General features: G+C 56.5%; 1 protein-coding gene across 1 annotated transcript in view; it reads right to left on the bottom strand.

The window, feature by feature from the left end:
- The window catches only part of MAP3K6 (mitogen-activated protein kinase kinase kinase 6), a 30495-nt gene extending 19021 nt beyond the window's left edge, over window positions 1-11474 (bottom strand). The window contains exons 1-4 of the mRNA XM_054011979.1: window positions 11049-11474; window positions 7599-7738; window positions 5395-5418; window positions 3996-4183 (exon numbers count right to left, since the gene is read on the bottom strand). Coding sequence (XP_053867954.1) covers window positions 3996-4183; window positions 5395-5418; window positions 7599-7738; window positions 11049-11340 — 644 coding nt within the window. The 5' untranslated portion in view covers window positions 11341-11474. The remainder of the gene's footprint in view (window positions 1-3995; window positions 4184-5394; window positions 5419-7598; window positions 7739-11048) is intronic.
- Between the last annotated feature and the right edge of the window lie 5135 nt (window positions 11475-16609).

The following is a 16609-nucleotide window of genomic DNA, read 5'->3' as shown; positions in this document are numbered from 1 at the left end:
TGGAGCTCAGCGCAGCCCACTGCTGGATCATAGGCCTGATGGGGAGGGAGCCTTTGTCCTGGACAATTACCCACACCCCCCTGGGGCACTCAGTGGTAGTGGAAGGGGCCGGCTTGACAGCCCTGGGGTCTGAGGACTCTAGTTATCCGCAGGACAACGTCCCACCTATCCCACGTGAGAGGCGAGTTCCCATGGCCCACTCAACCCTCAGCCCCTCCACCAAGGTAGAGGACAAGGGAGACCACGTATCTGAAGGGCGCTACCTCTCATCAAGAGGGAGGGCGCATCTGGGGTGGGCCCAAGGGGCTGGAACGAGCAACACATGGAGCTGAGCTGGGCTGTGGAGAACAGACTAGGAAGGTCTCCCCCTGGCAACGAAGTCTCCTGGAAGGTGGAGTTGGAAAAGGGTGGAAGCCCCGTTGCCTGGTGCAGTCCTGGGGCAGGGAACTGGCCCGGCCCTGGGAGTGCCTAAAAGGGGTCAGAAAGGGGACCTCAGACTAGGGTGGGGCTGAGCCGTGAGGGATGGGGAGCTGGGGGAGGGGTGACACAAAGCCCCTTTCCCCCCTAATTTCACTTCCTTCAAGTCCCTCTCTGGTCGCAGTGGGGACCCATGCGCTCAGACAGCTGCAGACCCCACAGCCCAGTGCTGGGGCCCCCCAGGCCTTCACAGCGAGCTGTGAGTGCAGGGCTTCCCCCGCCCCCTGGTTCCCCAGCCTCTCCGGTAGCCGTCATCGTCCCACAGAGCCCTGCGCTGGTTCCCCTGGGAGTGCTCCACACCTCCAGCCTCAGCAGACGTCTCAGGGAGCAGGCCCCTGTGCTAGCAGAGCCTGCAGGCTCCGGGAGGCAGATTGCTCCCGCCTGGAAGCACCCACCCCCCCAGCAACATCTCACAGCCCTGGGCCTTTCCTACTACACCCATCACCCCAGCCTGCATTCCCCTGACTGCAAATCCCGCAGCAGCAGGCTGAAGGGCCCCTTGTTGCTATCTCCGGAGGCTGACCCATCTCCAAAGGCAGGAAATTGCACTATGCCTGAGTCATTGCATCACAGTTCAGTTCTGCAGCTCCAGCCCCAGAAATAGGTCGTCCTCCTCCCCACAAAGGATGCAAGAAGACAGGGTGATGCAAGGCTCACAGCTGGGGCGGTCAGCGGAGCTGCGCTAGAGACCGGATCAATCCCGCTGAGCCTGGTCAGAACCAGCCCTTCCTGTTCCTGCAAACTCGAGTGACTGGCCTTTAAATGTTGACACCCTGCAACGGGCGTGAGATGTACAGGAGCCAATCTCTGAAATTCAGGCTATTAAACTAGAAACGGGTTGCCGCCCGCTTGGGGAACTACGGGGAGGCTTGGCCTTGAAAGGTTTGCCAACCTCTATTTTTGCAGTGTGGATGGAGGACAGAAAAAGGAGAGAGAAAATGCCTTTAAGCAGCTTAAAGTGGCTGCAGTCCATTGGTTTGCCCCAGCTTGTGCCACTCCCATACGGGCAGGGGGCTGAGGAGTGCAGGGAAAAGCCCAGTTTGCAGAATACATATTTCCTTGGCGTGGTCATGTCTGGAACTTGTACGGTGCCTGCTCCAATCAGCACCTTCCCAAGACGCAGAGAGCCCAAGGAAACGCCTGAGCATTGAAACACCACGACGTCTAGCGGCCAGGGCATTGCTCTGGAGAGCAACCTTGTTCTCTGCCACTACTCCCATTGGAATCAATGGGGCCGCTCACCGAGAACAGTGCTGGGGAGCTGAGAGAACCCGGCTCTCATGGAGGGAGAGGAGGGCCTTGGACTTCACAGGCTGGGGAAGCTCATCATAGAATCTCAGGGTTGGAAGGGACCTCAGGAGGTATCTAGTCCAACTCCCTGCTCAAAGAAGGACCAGTCCCCAACTAAATCATCCCAGCCAGGGCTTTGTCAAGCCTGACCTTAAAAACCTCTAAGGAAGGAGATTCCACCACCTCCCTAGGTAACCTATTCCAGTGCTGCACCACCCTCCTAGTGAAATAGTGTTTCCTAATATCCACCCTAAACCTCCCCCACTGCAACTTGAGACCATTGCTCCTTGTTCTGTCATCTGGTACCACTGAGAACAGCCGAGCTCCATCCTCTTTGGAACCCTCTTTCAGGGAGTTGAAAGCAGCTAACAAATCCTCATTCTTCTCTTCTGCAGACTAAACAATCCCAGTTCCCTCAGCCTCTCCTCATAAATCATGTGCTCCAGATCCCTAAGCATTTTTGTTGCCCTCCGCTGGACTCTTTCCAATTTTTCCCACATCCTTCTTGTAGCGGGGCCCAAAACTGGACACAGTACTCCAGAGGAGGCCTCACCAATGCCGAATAGAGGGGAACGATCACGTCCCTCGATCTGCTGGCAATACCCTTTATACAGCCCCAAATGCCGTTAGCCTTCTTGGCAACAAGGGCACACTGATGCACATCCACCCAGCCCAGCTCCCTGCACAGGCCATCCCTCGTAACACCATGCCCTGGGCAGGTCATCGGCTGCGGGAATCAAACCTGGGACCTCCAAAGGTGCTTCCCTGGCCAGAACCAACCTGCTGAGTGCAGCACTGGAGCCCCCCCAGTGGTGGCTGGGCCACATACAGCGGCTGCTTTAAGATCCAGCGGTGGCAGGCTCAAATCGGTGCTGCCAATGACCCATGCAGGGGCACAGCACCGCCCTAATCCCCCTGCCATGCATTCCTGTCACCCCCTGGGCTGGCCAGCGAATCTCCCTGGGCTCGGCCATTAATTCCACTTGCCCGGGGAGAGTCACGTTCTGTCATTAGTTCCTGCCATGGCAGTGATGTGCTGAGAGTTGCACACAGGCAGATGGGGGTCCAGGCGCCCTGGAGGAGGGGCAGGCTGAGCCCGGCCTGGGCAGTTTTCCTGGCTCTTTGTGCAGGGTTGACCTCAGCGCTACCCTGGCAGGTCAAGTCGGAATAAAAGCGAAACCAGCGATGGACGTCGGGGGATCCTCGCCCGGGGGAGCAGGGTCTGAGCCAGGGGTGGGCAAACTTTTTGGCCTGAGGGCCACACTGGGGTTGCAAAACTGTATGGAGGGCCGGGTAGGGAAGTCTGTGCCTCCCCAAACAGCATGGCCCCCACCCCCTATCCGTCCCCTCCCACTTCCGGCCCCCTGACTGCCCCCCTCAGAACTCCCGACCCATCCAACCCCCCTGCTCCTTGTCCTCTGACCGCCCCCTCCCAAGACCCCCGCCCCTAACTGCCCCCCAGGAACCCCACCCCTATCCAACCCCCCCCCCCGCTCCCTGACTGCCCCGCCCCCTATCCACACCACCGCCCCCTGACAGGCCCCCGGGACTCCCATGCCTATCCAACCCCCGCCCCGTTCCGCGTCCCCTGACTGCCCCCCCAGAACCTCCACCCCATCCAACCGCCCGCTGCTCCCTGTCCCCTGACTGCCCCCCTGGGACCCTCCGCTCCCCGCCGCCTTACCATGCCAGAGCCAGCCACGCCGCCGCGCTGCCCGGGAGGAGCAGCAGGCCAGAGCACTGGCGATGCAGTGCGCTGAGGTGGTGGGGGAGGGGGGACAGTAGGGGAGGGGCCAGGGGCTAGCCTCCCCGACCGGGAGCTCAGGGGCTGGACAGGATGGTCCCTCGGGCCAGATGTGGCCCGTGGGCCGTAGCTTGCCCACCTCTGGTCTGAGCCAAAGGCAGCTAAAGTTAATAGGAGTCTTTCCATTGCCTTTCATCTGCTTTGGGCCCCCATGCTCGGAGCTGGGTGGTGCCACCCCACACCCCCTCCGGTTCTAACTCCCCAGCGCTGCATTTATGTCCCTGCCTCTAGGTGCCAGCCAGAGGCTTGTGCCAGCCCCAGCTGGGCCCAGGGAAGACTCCCCCCAGCCTGTCCTCTCAAGCTCACTGATCAGAGGGCACTGCCACTCAACCCCCCAGGTTTCGGCTGGAGCCGGTTTCCAGGGGCCGGGCCCTGCCCTCGCTGAAAGCCCCCCCCGAGTGCGCTCGGCCGGGCAGTGCGGTACCAGGAGCTGGTGGGGGTGCCCTCCAGCAGCTTGGTGAGACGCCCCGCCAGGGGGGTGAAGAAGGCCTCCACGTTGAAGCTGGGCTGGAAGAGCTCGGTCAGGCACTTCATGGTGCTGGCGTCGCAGCACAGGACTTTGTTCTGAGCCGTCACCACGTAGGGGATGAAGGTGTAAGTGCCGCTGCAGTCCTGCCAGGAAGAGACGGGGTGCCACGAGTCAGGGGGCTGGGCTTCTCCCCCATGTCCCCCCCATCAGCCCGTTCATTCCCTAGGCTCTCAGCCCAGACGGCCAGCAAGGGATACCACGTGGTCCCCATATAGGCGGTGGCGTTTGTGACGGAGACGCTGCGGTGCTGAGACCCACCAACTCGTTCCATGTAACATCCTCCAGACAGCAGGGAAAGGAAGAGGAGTGGAACTCTCCCCCAGCTCCAGCCAAACCCAGCCCACTTGGGCGGCCGAAATATGACGTCACATACCATACAGCCCGCACAGGCCTTTTTAATACAATCTGTCCCGCTCCTTTGCTGCATTCTCCAATCAGCAGTGAAAGACTTAAACAACCTTGGCATTTAAATAGCCATGATTAAGCTCCAGAGTTAACACCCCATTGAAAAGCGATAAGGCCGCTCACTAGTTGTTGCCATCTGACAGCAGACAGCTTGAAACCACTTCCCCGAGCAGGTGAGAGACGTGAAAGGCTTCCTACCTCAGGCCCTCTCCAAGCAGGTTCCTTGGGGCCAGGGGATTGCCAGGCCCAGGTGCGGGGGTGGGTAATCCGTAGCTCTCAGGCCAAGGGGAGTTTGGGCATCTGACCAGAGGCAGGTGGTGGTGAACGAAGGTGTCCACACCCCAGCAGAAGCCTGAGCCCACCTCGCGCAGCCAGAAAGCTGCAGCCTCGCTTTCCCAAGCTAAGCTCGTGTCTTCCAGGGGGTGCAATCATCAGGCTGGGGAGACCGAGGAGCAGCTGAACCTGGGCTTTAGGTCACAGGCAGAAACACGTTTGGGGGCTTCAGCCATCATTAGCCCCCCCCCCCCCCCCCCCCCATCTCTGCCTGACAGCAAACCAGGTGCAGAGAGCAGGGACCTGCTGTAAGATTCAGCTGGGCACGTCCCATGTGATCAGCTCCCTGCTACTGAGTCTGGGACGTGGGGGATCTCTATCCTTCCCAGCCTGTTTCTGCTCATGCGGAACAGGAGGTGGGTGGTGGGGGCGGGGGGCAGCACATGAACCAGCACTAAGCTGCATTGACAGAGCTGTTTGCAAAATGCCAGGACTGGAACAACAGGGAGGCGGCTAGAGGTGAGGATTGAGGGGGGTATGTGTGAGAGAAGAAATGAGCATAAACAGACAAGGTAAAAAAAAAAAAATTGTTTCACAGAACGTAAATTACACTTACTGAGTTCTTCTGGCTGATATCCTCCTAGAGAGAGAGAGAGAGAGAGGGTGGGTATTTAGCTGTCCATCAACTGACACGGAGCATGTTAGCCACTGAAACGAGCCAATTTGGGAATCTATTTTACATGGTAGGTGGTGAGACACCATGGCGATGAGCAGCAGGAGGACACAGGGAGACAGAGAAATTCACTAGGGCCCAGCACTCGGGCTCAGTTCTCTCTCGCCAACATCCAAACTGCAACAGAGATTAGGGGAATGGAAAAACGGATCTATTTCTGGTGGGATCTGGCTGGGTTTGAACCTTCTCCCTGGACGAGTGCAGCACCAACTTTGGAAGCAGAGGGCGTTTGCAGAATAGGTCACTAGTAGGGATCATTTCATTACTGGGAAAAACAAGACCTTTAACATTTTGCTGGCTCAGGGTCACTGGGTGGAGGGCCTGGAAAGGAGGCAGTCTGTATTTTACAGCCTAGCAGCAGATCACCCATTTGCTGTATGCTCCCCCCCCATACGTGGTCTGGCACTGGAGTGCCCTTTCATCCCTGCGTGGGTCAGAACTGCACTTGAAATACAGCGTTTGGGTCAGTACTGCCTACGGAGGGGAGGGCATGGGAACACGTGGGGCTCTTCTGAGCTGACATTTCAGGTCCAATTTTTCCCAAAGCAGCGGGGCTAGTTGCCAGCACTGGGCCGAGGTGATAGGGTGAAAGTGACACAAAAAGAGACTCTCAGAACAGATGCATCTGATTTGAAGCAGGGGCGGCTTGGCCTGTCCCTCCCCCACTGTTAATCGTTTATTCCCAGCACAGAGGATTCGTGACTATCTCTGAGAGGTCCCCATACGCTAGAGACGCTCAAAATCACATCGTGCCGATTGCTGTCTTGCACCCGGTTTCTATAGTCAGGTGACTGCTGCAGCAGATCTCCCCCACTGCTAGGGTTAGAGATGGGGGCTTTATCCCAGGGAAAGGCCAGGCTCCGGGGCTTGGCGCAGCGGAAAGCGCTCCTGTCGAATGGTTCCTGAGACTGCAGCAGTGGTTTCCATGCTGGAAACAAAGCATAAGGGTAATCGGAAAGACGGGGATTTTAACATTCCCAACAGCCCACGAGGGCTAGATGCGCTGGAGTGGCCCAGAACAGATAAACAGAGCCAGTAAGCTTTCCTAAGCGCTTGACCAATGACCAGAAACAAAATGCTTCGAGCCCCAGGATCCGGATAATCTTTGTTCAAAATCCCATTCGTTTTGCTGCCATTTAGATTAGCTGGTCAGTTCCGGTTCAGAACGGTGCTTTTTGTACAGGCTTCATTTTAACCCAGGAGAGGAAGGATGGGCTTGGGGCTAAGGCACCGAACTGGGCCTCGGGAGATCTGCAATCAGTTCCCAGCTCTGCTATTGACTCCCCAGGTGAACCTTGGGCAAGTCACTTTGTCTCTGTAGGCCTCCTGTACAAAAAAAAAAAAAAAAAGGAAAATACTCTCTCTCTCCGCCACCCTGGGTGTGGTCTGTTTGGACTGTCAGCTCGGTGGGGCAGGGACTGTATCCTATGCTCCTGTACGGTGCCCAGCACAATAGGGCCCTGATCTCAGTTAGAGCTTCTAGGTGTTACCAGAATACAAGTAATAAGCCACAAGTTCAAAAAGTCCAGTGTTTGGATCAGCTGAGGTTGCTCTTGCCAGTTTCCTCATGTCACATTCCAGGCCCAGGCGTTTCCTTCTCACAGGAGATGGACGATGAGGAGGGATAACGCCACGTTGCAAGGGGTCTGCAGCCTCCTCCTATTCTGCTACCCCGCCAGCTCCCAGCCGAGAATCCCGCCGAGTCCAAGTTGCTGGCGAGTGCCGAGGGCTCAGCAGAGAGCTCACAGTCGAAGTAGCCCACGCAGCTTTTGCAAAGGACTAGGGGAGCTGCATTCATCTAGCACTTCCTATCTCAAGACCTCGGCCCTCTGAGGGAGGGAAGTATTGCCCTTCCGGACTTACAAGTGGGGAAATTGAGGCACAGAGAGGCAACATGAGGGGGCCAAGCAGAGACCAAACCCAGGCATCCTGGCTCCCAGTCTGCTGCTCTAACCACCTGATTTTACCTCTCTAACGCTTCCATCTCCCACGTAGACATTTCCCGGCTAACGTGGGCATTTCTCGCACACGCGGTGGCTAAGAGCTCGGACACGGCTTGCGGGACAGAGGGGCACCGCCCCACCCACCTTGAGGGCCTGCAGGTCCGGCAGGTCGGTGTGGCAGCACAGGAGAACGTTGTTGGTCATGCTGAAGCTCTCCCGCACCCCGAGGTGGTAGAAGAGCGAGGGCTGGCACAAGGAGTTGCTCACTTCCACCACGGCCACATCTGCGGGGAAGGAACAAGGGACCATGAGACACCAGCCTACATCGCTCACGGCCTTTCCTCTCCCTCAATCCCCTCCCCTGAGCCCGATCACTACCTCTCCTGGCCAGAGACCGCCCAGTGCAGCTCCACTGCTCTCCTCCATGCTCTGCAACATGGAGCCCTGCAAATCCCATTGCCTGTCCTGGCTATTGCACATAAACCACCAGGCCCAATTACTCAGCACAGGAAGGAGGATGCATCCCCAGCCAAGGGCTCCTGCAGGCCGCAGTGTCACTGCTTCATCTCTCCGTCCATCTCACATTCCCTCCAGGACAGCGGAGCGATAGCGGACAGAGGGCACCGAACCCCACACAGGGGGGAGGGATAGCTCAGTGGTTTGAGCATTGGCCTGCTAAACCCAGGGTTGTGAGTTCAATCCTTGAGGGGGCCATTTAGGGAACTGGGGTAAAAATCTGTTTGGGGATTGGCCCTGCTTTGAGCAGGGGGTTGGACTAGATACCTCCTGAGGTCCCTTCCAACCTATGAAAGGCCTAGCCCCATCTCCCCTGGGGTAGCCAGGTGGGCTGATCATTGCAACACATACGCGCAGGCAGGTTTTACAGACTGTTTCAGTGGGCCAGGAAAAGCCAGACGCCTCCCCAGACCCACAGCTAGAACAGAACCGGGTGCGAATATCGCGGATACTGTGAGGCACCCCCAGTGACCATGCAACAACCCACTTTGCGCTTCACCATCAGAGGGGTAACAAAAAACAGCAGCACTTCAACCCTCGCAACCTGCCCGCACGCTGAGGTCCAGCTGTATTATAGCATCACTAGGGGAAAATGAGGCAGGGAGACGTTAAGGGCCCCATTTCCTGAGGTGCCAAGGACCCACACTTCCTGTTGACGTCAAGCAGAGTCACAAGTGCTCAGCGGCTCTTGAAAAGCCAGGCCCCGGCATGGTTTATCCAAGGTCAGTAGCAGAGCCGGGGACAGAACCCAGGACTCCTGAGTCCCCTGTCCCTGTGCCCGCTCCAGTTAGTGACTCTGGCCAGCAGCGTGGTGCTGGAGGGCACACGCCAGAACAACCGACTCATTCACCCGGCCAGGAGCATTGCCCGTGGGTTAGCCAGACTCTGACCTTGGGATCTCTTTGTCACACAAGGCTGCCAGCCAACCTCCTGGCATTATCGATAAAACAGTGTTTCCTCCCCCAAGCCCGGCTGCCTGCGTTGAAGCCAGAATAGAGGCGACAGAGGCTGAAGGTGAGATGGGACCATTCAGATAGAATAAATCACATTAAGCAGAGAACATCCCCCCCGCCTACCCTCTCCTAGGGGGAGGGGAGGAATCTTTTCCCCCAACCCACTGCCAAGGGCACAAATCCAAGCCACCACTCCCCCCGGCCACGGGATGCGGGTGGCTGAAGTCCCTCCTCTGCTCCAGAGGAATCGGGAGCATCACAGATGTCGGGTGAGGAAACCCCAGACCGACAGGAAGTCAGTGACCACACTGCACAAGTTATTTCCACATCGTTTGACATCCTTCTGCTCCAGTAGCTTCTGACCCCGGAGCCCTTCTTAAAGGGCCAGGCTCTCACGTCTGATTTGTCCTCGAAGGGCATACACAGAGCTCGCCACCCCTGTGGTGAGGAGTCTAGTAGGCTGGAATAAAACCGCCTCCCCCCATAGCAGATTTAAAGGACATTCATCGATTATAAAGCCAGAAGGGACACCCAGGCTGACCCCCTGCATAACAGGCCAGAGACCTTCCCTGAATTGGCTCCTGGTCGATCTGGAAAATCTCCTTTAGAAAAACAGCCCCTCTTGACTGAAAAATTGCCAGCGAAGGGAGATGCTCCAGCCGCTTCTCCGACGTGTGAAAATAAACGCCAGAGCAAAATCCGCAGTCCAGAGAAAGTGGCACACCCAGTAGCCGCAGCAGAGCGGCCAGGGAATGATTAGTCCATTGACAGAGCCCTGCGCGCATACAAAATTTGGTATCCGCATCCGATCCGCACACGGGGTCTGTGGACATGTGCGGATTTGCGGGGCTCTATCCACTGAGACTAGAAGCCCTCGGACACCAAGTGGGACATCCCGTGCCTGGTCAGGATCATGGTAGTTGGCACTGCCAGTGTTTATGTTGCATCTCTCCTGGTAGCTTTCATCGCCACTAAATAGGGTGACCAGACTGCGAGTGTGAAAAATCGGGACGGGGGTGGGAGGATAATAGGAGCCTATATAAGAAAGAGACCCAAAAATCGGGACTGTCCCTATAAAATCGGGACATCTGGTCACCCTACCACTAAATTCACACACACACACACACTTCTGGACTGTGAGTTAGGAAGGGATATTTTCTTGTCTGCTTTCAGGCAGCACCATCCCGCAATGCTGCCGGGATCTGTGTAATAAAGCAATGAGGGTTTGCCATTCTTCCCCCAAGATGGCAGGGAAGCAGTAACCAGGTCAATAAAGAGGAGGAAACAGAGGCAGGATGGTCTGGTGCTTAGAGCACAGCGCAGGGAGTCAGGTGACCTGGGTTCTAATCCCACTGCTCACACACCTTTGCTCACTGATCTCTCCTTGGGCAAGTCACTTAGCCTCTCTGCAAACATTCAAACACCTGTTAAATGAGGGTAACAGAATAGAGACAAACCTCATTTTAATAGCGCAAGATCATAGGTGCTGGAAGTAGGGGGTGCCGGGGGGACTGCCGCGACCCCTGGCTTGAAGTGGTTTCTATCGTATACAGTTGGGTTCAATGGCTCTCAGCACCCCCACTCCAAAAACTGTCCCAGCGCCCCTGTGCAAGGTTGTTCGTGGGCGTTAGCAATGGAAGGTGATAAATATTACACAGAATCGATCACTATCGAGGGACTTTCACAGCAACGCTTGGGATGGAGCTCGGAGCTCTCCGTTCCGGAAGGCCAGGCTCCGGCCATGTGAGCTAAAGAAGAATCTCCGCAGGGAGATAATAGGGGGGCTATGACACACAGATGAGCAGTTCCCACTCCACCTGGTAGAGGTCAGTGGTGTACAACCCGCCCCAGCTGATAACAGCCTCCAGGGGCTGGATGATTTCAAGGAAGGAGAAGGCCCATTTCATCTGCCAGCCGCTGGCTGTGGGGCGGGGGGCATGCCCAGAAGCAGCCCTGCTCTCTCCCCTCCCTCGCCCCCACCCCTGACAGCCCTGGGGGTGCAGCAGCTCCCAGGCTGGGGGCTCAGAAACAGAAATGGGGAGTGACCCCCCCTGCCCGACTTGCTCGTCCTGTTTCGCCCGCGCCCGAAGCCCCTTGGGCTGAGGCCGGGCGCAGCTCATCTCACCGGCGTTGTAGAAGCGGTCCATGGAGCCGGGGTCGCCCAGCGCCAGGGTGCCGAAGAGGACGGTCTGCAGCTCCGCCCGCACCTCCCGGCAGGCGTCCCGCAGGCAGCGCAGGGGCAGCGACTCGCCCGAGCCCTCGTTGAGCACGAAGACCACGCTCAGCGCCCGGCCCCGGCTGCTGCTGCCCCGGCGGGCCTGGGCCCCGGCCAGCGGCTTGCTGGGGGCGATGGCCATGGCCAGGGGGTCCTGCCAGTAGCTCCCCGCGCGCTCCGCCAGCCGGCTCTCCCCGGCCATGCTGGCGCCTGGCCCCCCCCGCCGGCCCAGAGCTAGTGGGGTGGGGGCCCCGTGCAGCGGATCCCCCCGGCCGGGGCACAAAGCCGGGCACGGCCGCTTCCGCTCGGAGTGCGGCAGTTCCCGAGTTGGGCCAGTCGCAGCTCACGTGGGGCCCCCGAGCCCCACCCACCAAAACTTTCCCTGTGTGAACTCCAGAGAGCCGGAGCCGGAGCGGGAACCGGAGCGGGGGTGTGCCCGCTCCTCCCTGTGCAAACGGAGCAGCCGCCGCTGGGCACGGGCGGTTGCCTCATGGCCTTCTCTGACTCCAGGATAGCGATCAGAAAAGGAAACCCAGCCTGCCAGCTGGGAGCCCCCCCCTCCCTGGAGCCTGGACTTTAAAAACAACCAAGACATGGGTTGCATCTTGCAAAGCGGCCTCCCGGAGCCTGTTGGAGGGATTTATGGCCAAGGTGGAAAGCTGTAAAGAAGCATAGCTCCCATTGGGGGGGATTGGCACCAGCTGAGGAGCTGCTGGCCCCATGTTTGCAAAGAAAGGCCCTGATCCTGCAATCTGGGCCCTAACGGCCTGCCTCTGGACCTGTGCCCAGGGTGCAAAAGTGCACGGATCCTATTGCAGCGTCGGGGCCAAAAAATGGCACTTAACCTCTAAGTATCGGGGTAGCCATGTTAGTCTGTATCCACAAAAACAACGAGGAGTCCGGCAGCACCTTAAAGACTAACCAGCGCAGGAAGCGCATGCCTGGGGTGGCAAGCCGCGGGGGGTGGCCTGCCAGTCGCTGTGAGGGCGGCAGTCAGGCGACCTTCGGCAGCATGCCTGCGGGAGGTCCGCCGGTCCCGCGGTTTCGGTGGCAGGTACGCCGAAGCCGCGGGACGGCAGATCCCCTGCAGAAACGACGCCGAATCCACGTGACCGCAGACCGCCCGCAGGCGTGCCGCCGAAGGTCGCCTGACTGCCGTGCTTGGGGCGGCAAAAAACATACAGCTGCCCCTGTTCTTCAGATGCATGGAGTGAAAATTAAAGACGCGGGCATTATGATGCTGACACACGAAGAGAAGGGAGTTACCTGACAAACCTCTACGGTTTCTTCTCGCTCTGAAAAGCAGCGGCCCAAATGGCGAATGCATCTTTTTGCACAAGCAGCATTTCAGATGTGTGTGCACAAAGGCATAGTGCAATGATGTGAGCAAGCACTACGGAGAGGAGAGGACAGGTGCACCCATGAATTTTGCAAACGCATTTCTGGAAGCGCTGCAAGCACTTATGTGGCATACAATCTCAAATGCGGCGAAAGCTATTTAGACTCCAATTAGTCTCTTATTAACTCGAGATAAATAAAAGAAGACAAATGTGCAAAGACTAATGTGCAGGGAACATTGTGCAGTTGGGTAACTGAAGTTTTGAGCGAATTGCCGGTGCAATTAACATATATCAGGGGAGACAAACCTGTAATGGAAAACAGGGGTGGTGCAGACAAATGGAGCTTCAGTTAATTGAGGATCCGTTTTTTCCATAGCGAGAGATGTGGAGGAAAATTAGTCTAGTCAAAGCCTGGCTTTCAGCATACAGGATGGTACAAACATAGAGTCTTTTATGGCCGGGGAAGTCTTTGAAGGCAGTAGGCAGAGAGGAATTCCCTCTACACTCACCTTGTGGTGTGACATGTTATCACCTGGGGAATTCAGTCCCAGATTTACAATATATATTTCACGCTCTTCAGAGAGGGGCTTAGGTTGTTTCAATCCACCTGATGTTTGTCCAGCCTTAGGGATGGCTGCTCTGGACTGCAAAGCTGGGTATAGGAATCTGTGTGTGTGTGAGAGAGAAAGATGGAGAAAGCAGCCCACCGGTCAGACACAGGCACGTCTCCAGGAAAAACACAGCTTTCGGCTCCAAAAAGCAGCGCACACATCAAACGCTGTTTTGACTAGCTTCGCTTCCTTTCGCCCCCGCCTCATGCAGCATGTCCGTCCCCTCTCGCTTCCCCCTTTCCTCGGGACTTCCAAAAAGCAGCGAGCGCAGGGCGGTTTGGCTTTAGATGGGCTGACTGCGGCGATGGGAGAAAGGACATTTTCTTTCTCTGGAGCTCAGAGATTTAGCGAATCTGCTGGGAATGGAGTCCCAGGCTGGGAGTCTGTAATGGGCCAGAAGTCACTTGGCCCAAGGGGCTGCTTTCCTGGCGCCATTGTTGGTTTTTAATTTTAGGATTAATCATCCGTTCACCTCCTCCCACGCTGGGATAAAGGGCAGAGGGGCGGGGAAGGAAGGGAAGGAAGCCTCTGTGTGGAGCTTTCGGCCTGCACCGACTTGCCTAGCTCTAAAGAGACTGGGAGCTCGGAGCGGGACGCTTGGCTGGCATCACTGAGAGGACTTTTTATAAAGGACCCAACAAATAAATTGAAGACAATGGAGGATGCTTCTGCGTCAGCCTGGGACCCGACAGATCCATTTGCGACTAAGAGAGGACGAGCTGGTAGATTCGTTCTCCCCATCTGGATAAAGGAATAACATAATATTTACTAAGCAACAGAGGGTCCTGTGGCACCTTTAAGACTAACAGAAGTATTGGGAGCATAAGCTTTCATCTGATGAAGAAGTGAGGTTCTTACCCACGAAAGCTTATGCTCCCAATACTTCTGTTAGTCTTAAGGGTGCCACAGGACCCTCTGTTGCTTTTTACAGATTCAGACTAACACGGCTACCCCTCTGATAATATTTACTGACCTCCTGTGGGCGTGGGGACGTGCAGCTCTTGGAGATCCCTGAGGGATGGGTGCTGAGCGACATATTAATGTTTGCAACAACACGTGATAATTAGTATGACCCAGAGGTGCGAAATGAGCCGGATCCAAAGGCGGCATCTCTGCATTGACTTTAATGGGCTCTGGATTGGGGCTCCATGATGCACTTTTGCCCTGGCTGGCTATATCCAGCCAAATTGCCCTGCCGCTGTTCCCATGGGGAAGCAGCCCCGCTCCCGAGCCAAGTCAGCTGTTCCTGCTTCCCAGGCCAGGGGGAACATCCGGAATGGTTCAGCTCATCACGCCGTGGGCTGTGGCTTGAAAGCTGGGCCCCCTTCCGGCCCTCCCTTGGCTTCAGGGAGTTCTGGCTGCAAACCTAAGAAACCAAACCGAACCGATCGCCCTGAACTGGCCCCAAAGGGCCCTTGGAGGTTAGTGTGTTGGAGCCGCTGACCTACAAAGCCAGCACCATTGACTTCAGTGAAATTGTTCCTGGCTGCGAGTCACTGCTCAGCCGCACCAGTAAAAGGTCCAGTCGGGCCTGTAGCGAACTGGGGGCTCCTTCCGGGCCTCACCCCGTGGGTCAAAGCATTCCCGGCCCTCTGAGCCAAGTTCTAATCCAGAAGCAGATACTTTCCCCCAAGGAGTCAGGGACCTGCCCCAGGTTTGCGGGCATGTGTCGGCGGCCTGCCGGGACTGAACCCTGGAGCTAATGCACAAGTTACTACTGCTTGAGCTACAGCGCTGCAGCATTCAGACAGGAAGGGTGGCCCAGTGGTTAGGGCCTGGGCTTAATTCCCTCCTCTGCCACAGGCACCCTGCCTAGCCTTGGGCAGGTCACTGAGGGTCAGATTTTTCCAGGATTTAAGTGCTTCAAGATGCAGCGAGGCACCTAGCGAGATTTCCCCTTAAGGACGTGTGTGACGTCGCTCCCGTGACCAGGCCGATTGGGGTCAACGGGATTACCAGGTGCGTAAAGCTGAGCATGTGCATAAAAGTGAGCAGGATCTGGGCCTTAGGGTATGTCTACACTAAAGGCACTGCAGCACAGACACTTATTACAACATCAGTGTAGTTAGTCCACCTCTCCGGGAGGCAGGAGCTAGGTCAATGGAAGAATTCCACATTTTTCACAGCCCTGAGTGATGTTGCTAGATTGAGCCAAGTTCTAGGTGTGTAGACCAGGCCTTATTCGCAGGATTGAATCCCGCCCAGGTCAGCTGTGATCATAAACTGCCTGATATGGGAAAATAGTGTGATGGGCTCAGGCCAAGGGGCCGGGGCCTTCTCAGAGAAATGCCCCATTCACAAAAACAAACCGCAAGGGAGAAAACTCAGACACGTGAATTAAACAAAGTCCAGGACATGCTGACGGGAAGTGGGAGAAGATAAACAGATCTTTTCTATGTACACATTATAATTTGGAGATGCACTGAGCTACCAAAGCGATGAGAATTTGGGAGCCATATAGCCATATAATGCATTAGATCGCTCGATTGATAGATAGATTGATAATCATAAGCTTTCTCTAGGCTGGCTCTTTGCAGACTGACTATTGAAGAAGACCCAGATCACATGCTTCCCTACAGAGCCCCTTAGCCTGCAAGCAGGACCAGGAAACTGCCTGAAATTTCAAGTGGTAGCTCAAGACATGGTTGTAACACAGTTTTCCATATACCACAGGTCACCCTTGCTGGCAGCTTCTGCAGACAAGCCAAGAACTGAACGATCCACAAATCCATGTCCCCCCCGAATGGTCTGTTCAGATCTGGGTGAGCAATGTATTGCCTGGGCATGGTGTGCAGGAGTGGGAAGGGACGTGCGTACGTTGTCACTGTCTCGTGCCGTAAACCCCCAGGGTGAGCGATCCAGCACCTTGCTCCAACTCTCACCTCACCCGTGAATCACGCAGGCTGGAAAGGGCATTGCTCTGATCTGTAACAAGGGGCTGAGGCAAAGTGACAGAGAAAGACAAAACTCAGCACAACCGCATAGACACACACACACACACACACACACACACACATGAGGAAAAACACACAACATGCAAATCTAGGGTCCAGAGAGGATTTTCCCTGTCCCCACAAATAGCAGGTGCTGGACACCACAAGTGGCATCGTACCAGACTAGATGGATTAGGCTAATTTGCTTAAAAACTGCGGACAAGCGATGGCCTCTGCTTGGGGATGACAACGCCTATGGGCCTATGTTCTCTTCCAGCCTGAGCCAGAGGCTACTACAGCCAGTGGGAAGGTTCCCGGTCACTTCACTGGGCTCCGGACCCGGCCGTAGGTGCACAGACGACTTCCCTCGCTGCAGTTGTTTCAGGCCAGCAGACAAGGTCACATGAAACTGACAAGCCAATGTGCTTGAACAAACAAAACAGGACGTGGAGACCTTCAGCCCTCCCGAGTGCTGTTCTGCTGGGATCAAAGCCACCGCCGCAGCTGGGCAAACTCAGCCGGAGCCGCCGAAAAGCAGCTGCCGAGCGCGCAGGGAACGTTCAAATGAGCGAGATTTCAAACGAACG

This window comes from Malaclemys terrapin, chromosome 22, assembly GCF_027887155.1.
Source record: "Malaclemys terrapin pileata isolate rMalTer1 chromosome 22, rMalTer1.hap1, whole genome shotgun sequence".
Taxonomy (NCBI): domain Eukaryota; kingdom Metazoa; phylum Chordata; order Testudines; family Emydidae; genus Malaclemys; species Malaclemys terrapin.
Note: the sequence above shows the minus strand (reverse complement) of the source record. Positions and strands in the feature narration are given on the sequence as shown.